The 12,483-nt window shown below is 33.6% G+C and overlaps 1 protein-coding gene across 16 annotated transcripts in view; it reads right to left on the bottom strand.

The window, feature by feature from the left end:
• Nucleotides 1-342: 342 nt before the first annotated feature.
• LOC103696370 (ARM repeat superfamily protein) overlaps nucleotides 343-12,483 on the bottom strand; it is a 49,215-nt gene continuing 37,074 nt past the window's right edge. For all 16 annotated transcript variants that reach the window (XR_015975171.2, XR_015975172.2, XM_088715520.2 and 13 more), the window contains 5 exons: nucleotides 11,670-11,816; nucleotides 11,300-11,428; nucleotides 5,345-5,443; nucleotides 1,919-1,957; nucleotides 343-989 (listed from right to left, as the gene is read on the bottom strand). Coding sequence is in view for 14 of the 16 variants with exons in the window: in XM_088715520.2 (XP_088571646.2) it covers nucleotides 852-989; nucleotides 1,919-1,957; nucleotides 5,345-5,443; nucleotides 11,300-11,428; nucleotides 11,670-11,816 (552 nt within the window). In the remaining 2 variants the exon portion in view is untranslated. The remainder of the gene's footprint in view (nucleotides 990-1,918; nucleotides 1,958-5,344; nucleotides 5,444-11,299; nucleotides 11,429-11,669; nucleotides 11,817-12,483) is intronic.

The following is a 12,483-nucleotide window of genomic DNA, read 5'->3' on the forward strand; positions in this document are numbered from 1 at the left end:
ACATGCAAATAGCAATTTTAAGAGAATATTTATATAAATTTCAATATTTAGGAAGGTATGAGAGTAAAGAACCCTCTCATAAAATACCATGCATTAGTTTAAGTAGCAGATGTTAGGGATCTCATTGCAACAACCGGAAAACAAACTGTATGGCATTTGGAAGCCAACCAAGACATAAATGAAGCGTTACGAACAGATTCTAAAACAGGAATAATTACACATCACCATGACAACTCAAATCATTAACCAGATACCATATACCTCTTTGAAGGGTGAGAAACAGAAGCTTCCATGATAAGATATCAAAAACCATGGATGCCTGATGAGCTGGTAACAAAAATATTAGAACATAAAATAACAAAGGTAATGTATATAACAGCTCCAACAAGAGACAGCAGTATTTACATCTTTTTATCTTTCTTCCCCTTGAGAAAAAGAATTAGATCTTTTAGACACGGATGTTTGTTTCAGACAACCTAATGACAGCCACCATCCCTCTTACAGCAATTTTAAAATTCTGCTGTACAAAATAACCTGTAAAAACCCCAACATATTTTCATTCCCAATATAAAGACGACCAGAATGAACCACTGGTGTAAACCTACATGAATACAACTCTCTAGAGAATGGTAGCAAATATATCCCTCCCTTTCCCATTTCCCACCCCCATAAACACCCGCCACCGCGGGAAGGAGCCAAAAACCAAAATATATTGTCAACTATAAGCACAACAGAGAGTACTCTCCCCTCATGACTGCATTAAATCTAACTGCGGTTGCATAATGGAATGGAGCATCTACAGGTCACAGCCAGAAAGGTTTCTCCAAAAAAGTAATGCCACTATGCTGGTACTATTTGACACGGAATTCATGCCGAAATATGGTGAGATTCTGAGTAAATTTGTCTCTGTTCTTCGAATCCAAACTTCTTGTGACATCAGCCATCAGCTTATCAAAACATAATGAAAGGCGTTGCTGTTGATCCGACGGCTGCATATAAGCAAACAACATTTTTGTCAGAAAACAAAATGAGCAACTTGACACCAGTAGATGCACACGATTCTTAAAAAAGGAAGAAAATAGATTGCTTGGAATTGTATGTCTCGATAATTAACGGTCTGGTTGCAAGGAGAACCTCATTGAAAACTACTTTATGAATTCTAGGGCCTGCTTGGTATTGCCTTTGTTTCTGTTTTTGTTTTCAAAAAACCAAGAAAATTGAGCTAGACTGAATGCAACTACATAAGGAAATGCATTTGTTTTTCAAATAGTTTTATAAAACCTTTAGAGATTTTGGCATCACAGATTTATTGCTTACAAAAAGTGAAAATAAAAGCAAGGAATGGCAGAATTTCCATGTAGATGTCGTCTCCAACATGAATCTCTAGACAGTATTTCACTTATTTGTAGGGAAACAAGAACCCAAAACAACAACAATACCACAAAAACAACCATACCAAAGAGGCCCCAAGTTTCTGTTTGTTTCAACAGAAAATTGAAGCTTTGGAAGGCTTATTTCTAGTTCTACAAACAAGTATTTACTTTTCCATGAAAAAGCACATTCGTTTTCATGAATTTCCTTGCAACCAAACATACTAAACGAAACAACTTTTTATACCAAAAACAAAGAAAATAAGAAGATTTAAGAATTTTAACATAATTTCCAGCAGTATCTTTTCAAACATCAAATGAAATATCTCGCATTGTAATTAAAAAAGACAAGAACCTGAGAGACAAAATCTTCACGTCCTAAAATCTAGTTCTTTGCCGCTTAAACTAGGCCTTAACTAGAGGCTAAAAAAATAATAATAATAAAAGAAATGTGCTAACATTTACAAACAAGTGGTCTGATAGCTGATCAAGGACAAGGAAAAACACAATAGTACAAATGATCAAAAAAGGTGGAAATTGATGCTAACCTGTGAAGCCAAGATCTGTACTCTCAAATCACTGAACATCTGCAGGTGCAAAATACGTAAAGTCAGCAAAGAATCCAGGCAAGGACAGGATATAATACAAAAAAATCATTTGAGATAGCAGGTTTCAGAATAACCAAATACAGAACTAATCTGAACATTTGCATAAAAGAAAGTTTACAAAACATAGTGCCTTAACCATAAAACATCTTATATGGCAGATGAAGATAGGTCAAGAAAAAGAATAAACATGGAAAGACATACAAATGATATGATTATGACCATCTTGTCCAGTGATAATAAAGGATTAAAAGTCTCAATTACCTCAGTGACTATTCTTCAGTAAGAAATAACACAAAGAAAGTGCCCACACTTATAATGTTATACATCTTTTATAACAAATGATGTAGAACAAGAAAAATTATAAACGTTCAATAATATACATAGCATACAACCATGACCATCATGCTCCAGTGATGTTGATGGATTAGATTAGCAGTCTCAATTATCTCAGCTACTATTCTTCAAAAAGAAAGAATACAATGGAAGTGCCTATACTTGTATGTCTTAGCAAGTTCCAACTTAAAACTGCATGTCTGTCTTCACTAATTCTTTACCAATAATCAGGAACATGACCAAATAGAGACCTCCGCTAACTACATCAAGACTTACAAGGCCATCACTAAATATAGGTTTTCGTTAAAGGCTTGAAAGCTACACAGATGCAATTTGTACAATATGGAAGGCCATGTATATCATAAAAAGAGTACGATCATCTTCAGATAAGGAGAGATAAGGAGAAACATCAATTTATGGCTAAACTGGAAAACCGTGACATCTTGTTAACTTGGAACCACAAATGTTGACTTTTATGGAAAACAAGGAAGCTGAGTTGGAGGTTCAGGCATCCATATTTATGCCACGTCCATACAGTAAGATCCTTTTTATTATCACAAACATAATGAACCATGCAAAACTCAAAAACTGTGGTTTATAGTAAAAGCAACTCTCTACTTTTTTATCTAAGGGGTAAGACCGCCTCTCTACTCCATCCAGCCAATTATGATCTCATTACACAAGTCATCCTAGCAAATCAAACACTATTACACTTCCATCTCAACATTCTCATGTATACCATGATCATCCTATTTACATAGAACCTCTTTACTACTGCAATAGATGTATTTAAGTCACTAGGCATGCATCAGTCACATAAGATCCAAAAATCACCTCTCCATTTTATCCATCCAAATGTAATCCTATAACAAGCCTTACCAATCTCTCCATTCTTCCCCACAATTTATCCCAGGTCGATCACAATATGTTGTATATGGCTCGTTCACTTGAATAAGATTTCATTTCTAGTTCCATTTTAATAGCAGTCCATATACTCTATTTTGAGTTAGTAATTTTAATATTAATAACTTAAAAGGTTTCCTCCATGTCCCAACAGAGCATAAATTCCATTCACCTTCTCACAACTACCATTATGTGACCTACAAGTTATTTAACCACATTACAGCTGAAAAATTAGAAGTTCATCTATGATTAGTTTAAAAATATTTGGGCCTAGTGTTCATTTATGTTACAATCCAAAGACATTGACACCTGTTCTGCTACTCCATTATAATGATTAATCCAATTTGATGAAGACTATGAGCCATGAATCTTTTCATAAAGAAGCATAAACTAGCCTCCATTTTTGACCTTCCTGATGTGAAACCAAATTGGTCCCTCAAGGTTGGTGTTACCTTCCCCCCCCAACCCCCATCTTTGTTCCATAACCCTTTCCTATACCCTATAGGCCATTTTTGGTTGTCAGGAATGGGAATCAGGAATTATTTTCCAAATCTAGAAATCTATTCCTGTGAATTATAGGGAATGATTAACTTGGTTCCTATGTTAGGATAAGTATAGGTAATGACTAGGAATAAAGCAAATTTGGCATAAAATATAATATATTATTAATATAATTAAAAATTAATATAACATATATTATTTAATAAAAATATCAATATTCTAATATTAACATCAATAAAGTACAATAGCGTTATTAAAACATAATTGTCAACCATTTTTCATCTCATATTCTATCTCTAAAACCTGAGTAACCACTTACAAATATCTTATTCACCTCTATATTTCCTTGCAGTGACCTACGCATAATAATGTAAATAATAAATAAATTTCTTTTAAACTATAACTAATCCTTTTTTGATGCAAAAATTTACATTGTTCTCCATCCACTAACATTATTTTCCATCCAAACATATATTAGCATGTAATGTTAACCATGTTCCTTGGACTAATCTTACAATTTAGTTTCATACGAGTTTGAAATAGTGATTTCCATGTCATCACCCCTCTTCTAACTCTCCACTCTTTCTTGTTAACCTTCCAATTCTCACAGTAGCAAACACAATCATTATCAAGCATCATTCCCTACCTTTGCTCCATTTGAATGCTGGAACAGAACTTCTTGTCCTCTTGTACTTTGTACCACTTCCATCAAGAATAATCAAATTACCAAAGTCAAGTCATGGCATGTTGTTTATGGATGGCTTAACTAACCCTTGCCCATTTCTCACCATCATCAAGTCACACGATGTTGTCTAATTCATTTGTTAGCAAAACAAGGCGAAGTTGTTACTTGTTAGACACAGCATACAGCCAACCTTTATATATTAATGAGAGAGGGATTTTTGAGTTTACTATTGATTCCCATTTTTGGAGGAAGATAAAGTTTATCGGTTGCAGACTTGTAGTAAGCTGCATAATCTAACGCAAATATTGAGTAATGATTTAAGAAATAAATCTTTCATGTCATAATAGTTACACCAAAGGAAACTATTAGATTATGCCAAATAGAAAGAACAAACATTTTTTGCAAAATATATAATAACTAGTCATTTATCCATTCATCCAAACAGCCAAAGTTCCTCCAATTTAGTGGTCAAAACCAACCGAACATATATAGGCATATAAAAAGCCACAATCTGGCTGACATACTTCGCTCGGATGAACTTGGTTGCTTGGAGGACTAAAAAAGAGGCCCACATCAAAACTTTATGGATGAAAAAAATGAGACCATAAGGTACACAGACAAACTAGTTTGCTTTTCATTAGTTAAGAGCATTCCAACAAATAAAACTTCAGCACTTTTCAACTTCCTAGAAAAAAAACGTATGAATCCCATACAGATATTAACTAGATAATGCAAAGAATTGTTGCATGAATAAAATTCATAAAATTCAAAATGCAAACAACATCAGTTTAACTCTCATTCAAGACTGTTTATCCATAAATTATGACATAAATATGCCAGCATCCAATTCATGAATTCTTCTGCACAAAACGAATTTCTAGCATAGAGCATATATACAATATAAAAACAACAACAGGTGCAAGATACAAATCAACGAAAGTCACCTGTTCACTAATAAGAATTAAGCTCAGCATTGGTCTGCTAAGACTCCACTGATTTCCACAATCTTCAAATAAAACTATCTCAAACAGTGTCTTGAGTATCTGTTCAAAAAATGGAAAAGATATATTAGTGCAATGGAAGGAATGGAAAAAGCAAGCTAAGGATATTACACAAAAGAAGGTAGCTTGAATGTAAATAAGCATTCTGTATCCAACTATGTTAGTGGTATTTATGCTCTAACAATGTACTACATAAATTAGATAGTAATTTTTAAGCAAGTATTAGATATAGTAAAAGGTGGTCTACCATAAATCTCCAAGACAGACACGCGGCGGGTGGGTGGGTGGGTGGGGACAGAAAGAGAGTGAGTGAGATAGTAGGGCAAATTGTGGTTCTGCAGAATATGCAGAAAGGAAACAAGTATAGTGCAACATTACATTCTATGCTGAAAAAACATTTGTAATGTAAAGCTCTCATAGTAGAAAAATGCATGTTTTCACTAAATGTTTTCAAAAACCCAAAAAAGATAAAAATATCCAACAATAGCAAAACCAGAGCAAGCATAATGCAGCATTCTATTAAATGATAGATTTAGTTTTGCGGATAGAAATTTGTTGGGAGATTCGATCCTAGCGTTTGCCGTGGCTAACAACCTCGCAATTGCAAACACATATTGCAAACACATTTTTTAAGAAGAAAGATGAGCATTTAGTAACTTTTAACAGTGGATCAAATTTATCACAAACAAATTACTTTTTATTAAAAGAAGAGAAAGATGAACATGTATCGATTCTAAAGTAATACAATGAGAAAGTTTAGCATAACATAGGTTGCAAAGTTCGCCATCTTAGTATCGACCCCGTACGAGTATCATCCTATTAATCTTTGATTTATACACCAAGTGCAAGAAAAAAGAAAATAATCTAAAAATTTGAATATTATATATTTTAGGAATAAACTATTAAGGAAGGAAATTGGAATTTAAGGATTGAACTAAATAAAAAAGCAGGAGCAAATGGCTAATTGTGGTAAGAAGGCAGCAAAAGATGTTTTCGAGGAATCAAAAGAGAGAAGATATACAATAAAGAAACTTTGCTATGGAATAATGAGGTACAAGAGACAATTGAAATTTAAAAAAAAAAAAAGATTGTTCTAAATAATGGCAAAAAAACAAATGATGGTAAGGATTTTATAAGATCTCAAGAGACCAAGAAAAATGCAAAAATTCTATGAATGCAAAACATGTAGCATACGATAATTTACATATCAGCTTGGGTTCATAAGGTGAGAATAAAATTTATCGAATAGTTAAGCTAGAGAGGAAATCTAGATACATTGATAAGTTAGATGCATTAAAAATGAGGATAACAGGATATTAGTGAAGGATGAGGAAAATAAAGAAAGATGGAGATAGTATTTTGAAATTTATTAAATGACAATTCTAATAAAGAAAACTTTATTGAAAAAGTAAAATTAGGGCATAAAGGTTGTGGTCATTCAATTCACAAAAGTGAACCGGAGAGAGCTTTGACAAGAATGTAAAAAGATAATTGCATTAAGGCCCAATAAAATATCTTGAGATTTGGAAAATCATCAAAGATATTGGGTTAAACTGGCTTAATAATTTACTTAATGAAATTTAGAACTAAGAAAAATCCAGATTATTGGAGGAGAAATATTTTAGTAATTGTCATAGGAATAAATATGATGTCCAAAATTATTTTAATTATCAGGGAAATAAGTTTATGAGTCACTATAAAATTATGAGAAAGGATAACTAGACCTAGATTAACAAAAGTAACAAGTACATCATATAACCAATATGGATTTATGCCTGAAAAATTAATCACGGAGGCTATCTTTTTACTTAGACAATAGATTGAGAATTATAGAGAAAAAGGAAAAGTCTGCATATGATCTTCATTGACTTAGGGAAAGCATATGGTGGATTTTCAGAAGGAAAGGCGTCCATAAAATTTATAATGGAATAATTGGAGAATGTAGTGCTGGAGAATTGATGTGTTATGAGTTACTACATAAGTATAGTTACAATTACTATAAGCTTGCAGGATCAACATTAAGTCTATAGCTTTTTGTTCTACTTATAGATGAACTTCTAATATTCAAAAACATGCATTCATGGTATATATTATTTGTGGATGATATGGTGATGGTTGATGAAAAGAAAACTAGATTAAATACTAAATTAGACTTACGAAAGAAAACTTTAAGAATAAGGTATAAAGATTAGTAGAATAAAGATAGTATATGACATGTAAATTTGGTGAGAATGAAATGAAAGTACAATACCAAATAATATTGATAACCAAGAGATACTATAAAGAGGTGAATTTTGTTACTTAGGATCTACTATACAAAATAGAGAGAAAGATGGAGATATATGTAATAGAATTTGAGCTAGTTGATTGAAGTGGAAATGTGCTTCTAGAATAATATGTAATATGCGTACATTTTAGAGATTTAAGAGAATTGTTTATAAAACAATAAGGCCTGCCATATTGTATAGCTCAGATTGTCAAGCAATAAAGAAAAAAAATGAAAATAAGTTGAATGTAGTAGCAATAAGAATGTTAACATGGATGTATGGTAAAACTAAGAGAATAAAATAAAAAATAAATAATTTTGAGGAGCTATAGAAGTCGCATAAATTAAGAACAAAATTATGCAAATTCGATGGAGATGGTATGGACATGTACAAGAAGATCCGAGGAGGCTCTAGTAAGGAGAGGTATTTTAATCTGTTGAAAGTGGTAAGAAAAGAAGTGAAGATCTAAGATAACACAGATAAAGGTTGTCAGGAAGGATGTGGATAAAGTTAGAACAATATCAGAGGTAGCCATAATGAGGATCCATAAGGCGGATCCAAATAGTTGGAAAAAGACTTTATGATTATGATTATGATAATGCTTCGTTCTATTCTATGTTGAAAAACTTCATATGCCAAAGCTCCAATACTAGCAAAGCATGTCTTTACTAAATGTTGTCAAAAAATCAAAGCTCAAATACTTTATGGATCTTCATACTCATAATAACACCTAGACTTACTTCAATCCTCTTAAGGCTAAACACTTTGAATGCTTCATCTTAATGCAATTGTTAGCAATGTTATGTGGATTTGCCAGTCTAACTAAGAAGGGGCGTTTCAACATGTATCAACAACTAGAGACTGCTCATCCATGTCACATATACACAGACAAGGGAAGTGGTGGATAAAGGCTAACAAATAGGGGAAGAAGGGCAAAAAGAAGAGCAATGGAGAGATAGAGGGAGAGACCAATAACTACACTGATGTTGCCAAGGTTGGACACCCACCATTGCTACTGCCATCACTGCCACCTCTATTGGCGCTCACTACTGCCTCTTGCTGCATCAAATGCAATCCATCCTTGCCACTGCACGAGCAATACTCTTGTCCTAGATGAAAGGAATGGAGAAAGGAGATGAACAAATGCAAGGGGTTCTAATGTCGTCTGTATTAGGAATAGCAATAGGTAGGGTACCCGCAAAATTTGCCCTAACCATGTAGGAACTCGTTTAAAATCCTGACACCCAAACCCATCCAAATCTAATTCAAAATTTGCCCAAAAATATCCCAAACCCATCACATCAAAAAAGGTTAAATCCATCGGGTATCTGAAATCGCCTGGTTAATCTTTATTCGGATTGGGTTATTCGGACTAGTTCGGGTACCAGACCAAGAATTACAAAAAAATAAAAAATAAAAAAAGGATGAAAGGTAAAGTGGACAGAGGGACCTTTGTATAATGACCTGGATATATAACTAATATCAAGTAAAAATCAATAATACACCAAACTTCTAATTCGACCTTTAACAAACAACTATAATCTATAATATCAATATTAAGTCCATAATCCCTTCATCCCCCTATTGTGTATATATTTTTATAAATTTTTATAAAATATATATATATATATTATATATAATCAGATTCAAATAGCGGTTACCTGAGGGTCAAAGATGCTCAGCATAATTTGAAAGAAAAAAGAAAGGCAGTTGCAGCCCCGAGGGAGAGAGTAAAAGAGTTAGTTCACTAAGAGGCCAGGGAGAGCAATGATGACAGTTCTAATGATCATGGATTTGGTTTCTAGGGAAAAAGTAGAGGATATGAGACCACGTTCATGAAACACTTCCGTAGGGTGGTCTTCGATTCACTGGTGAATTTCAGTTTACATATGCTACATAGAATATGGACCATAGTGCACAAGCTGGTAGAGCCCACGAGAATATGATTACATATAGGAGACGGTCTCCTCGAGATCATTCAGGAGAACATGATGCAACTGCAAATGACCTTACACGTGAAGTAGGATCCATAGACATATCAGATTCTAAGTCGCATTTTGGATTCTATTAAACGCAACCATAGGAATCCTATGATCCATACATATATGGATATGGTGCATCTCAAGCATCATCTTCTAGTGGCTATTATCCCATAGCTTAGAGCACCTTACCGGTCCGATTTTGCTACTAGCATATTCGGATGAGTCCCTCTACAACCGTATTATCAGCTAGAGGACACCTCTTAAAGCCAGAACTTCAGTGAGATATCCGAGATTGGTTATAACCTAGAGCACTACCTTACAAGATGAGCATACAAGACTACAACACTGCTTATTTCGAAAAGTTGGTTCATTTGCCTCATGACTGTATTAAACATCCGGATATCTACGGAAGATTGCCACTTGATAAGATTCTAGATATCGATAAGTACGTTATACTTTAAATACATGCAATTGATTGTATCATTATATGTTTTGTATCTTACTTATTAATTTTAAAATATTTCAAATTTTCGCTAGCATGTGAAGCCAAGATTGCTGATTTTTTCTTTACATTTGGTGTCAGCCCAATGCTAACGAAAAAGGCTAGGAGTAGCAAACGCAATGACACAGATTTGCAAAATTTTTGCCTCCCCAAGATAACATTATTTCAAAGCAATATCACGGTAATGTAGAAAAATCACTAAAAAACATGAAGCATCATTTAGGATGTACCAAGATGATAGAAACATCAAAAAATATCAAGAAACATCAAATTAGACTTAAAATCATTCAAAAATAAAAAAAACAATTTTTTTCCATTAAAGATTAAAAAATTGAAAGAAAACAAAAAAAAATGACATGCCGATTCAAAACCGGCACACCACTATGTACCGTATATCGGTACGGTACCGAACTGATAGTTGACCAATACGAGTCTTGGCACTGGATCGTCTAACCTTAACTACCTCAATCTCTTTTCTTTTTCCTAAGTGATGTCAAATCAATTGATATATCTGCTTATCTTAAAGGGCATATGTGGATCCAACCTCTCTCCACATATTACCAACATGGACTCTGACATCTCCTAACACTATCCTAATGAATTAGAACTTTAAAAATAGACAAAACATGCTAATGAATTGTATAAAGTGAAGAAGATAATTCTTTGATATCATTTTTAACTTTTTATGAAATCTTATTTTTGGAAGGAAAACTGGATTTAGACTAAGTTCCAACTAGAACTAGGACAAATCCATAAACATATAAATTAGATCGACCACTCCCAAACCTGCAGCCAGCTATTTTGTTATAAACTGAAATGTTGAGCAAGGAAATGTTATGCCTGATTTCAGTGCATTTTAATTGCTTAGTGACAACTGTTCATTGCAGGTTTGTACAGGTCTATCCAGATTTAGTGAAAGATGCACTATGTATATTACATGAAAAGGGAAAAATATAAACAATTGGTTGATACATAAGAAACCATTAAAATCAAAACGTTATTTTAGTTCATGGAATCCATGTATACATGAAAATTGACAAGGAATAAACTAATGAGATACAAACTGATAAAAACATCATGTACTGAAAATAATTAATAAACACATCAGCAAATGATTTTTAGGTACAACAAGATGATAAACACTTACCTCAGGAAACAAATTGGCGCACTCTGCAATATGCCTAGCAAGATTTAGTGCAGCTGGCGATGGGGGCACCTCTGCTGCCGTTATGTTATTGAAGTAAAATGCAGCAAGGTTATCCACTGCAGATGCACACTGAAAGAAAAAGAACATTAGCTAAAATAAAACAGAATTTACAAGTAATTACACATGTAAGCAACAAGCAATGTTCTGTTAAGAATGTCATAATCCTTTAGCATACTAATAATTGTTTCAACTTTCAACATTTATGATAGGTGTTTGAGTGAAGAAAGGAACACGGGAAAAAGCAAAATTAAAGGCAAAGAAATAGATAATTTGTTCTCGAGAAGGATGAAGCACTTAGTGCAACACATGCCTGAGATGAGATACCAGCATCCAAGCCTTTTAAACCAGATTCAAGCGAGCCAACAATATGCATAAAGGTGCTTGTATCCAGGTTCAAAATGAAGGAAATATGGTTGTTGAACAAAACCTCCAGAAATGCAAAGTAAGCCTTCGTAAGCTGAAAGAGAAGAAACAAATCATATGTGAAGCTCATTTGACAAGGTCCTCAAAACCATAAGAAAAAAAAGGCAATTTTTAAGGCAGCAAAATCATGTGTGTGTGACACCATAGACAGGAAAACTTAATACAATATTATGACCAAAATGTGTTTTGAAAAAAATTGCTTGCGCACAATTCCATCAAATCAGTTTTGATCTGTCCCCAATCCTGTTATAAGAATGGGAAGCATGCTGATATAGTTCTCCAAGCTAAAAAGACAGAAATATAAATAATATGCAAGAAAACATAAAATTACCAATTTTGGACTTTTCTAATGTGAAATATAAAAAATATAAAGCATACAAGATTTTTAAAAAGAAAAAAGCCTTTTCTGAACGCATACCAAATCCTAGTCAGAAAAAGACAAAATTATACTGAGTGATTTCATGCTACCTCAATCTTGAGGTCCATGACTTGCCTAGGCCCTTAAGTTTATAAGAGCCAGGCCAAGGCCTAGCCTTCCAGAGAGGCCTGGATCCAGCTCACGTCCAGCAGATATAATTTTACATTTAAATCCAAGTCAATCATAAGGAGCTTGATGTTGCCAATATGTTAGAAGACCTTTTAGGGGGCAATAAGAGTAGTGGCCACTATAATTATTAGGGTGTTCTCAAGGGCTCCAAGTA

Source organism: Phoenix dactylifera, chromosome 2 (assembly GCF_051530095.1).
Source record: "Phoenix dactylifera cultivar Ajwa chromosome 2, Ajwa_hap1_PhDact_Kaust_v1.1, whole genome shotgun sequence".
Classification (NCBI taxonomy): domain Eukaryota; kingdom Viridiplantae; phylum Streptophyta; class Magnoliopsida; order Arecales; family Arecaceae; genus Phoenix; species Phoenix dactylifera.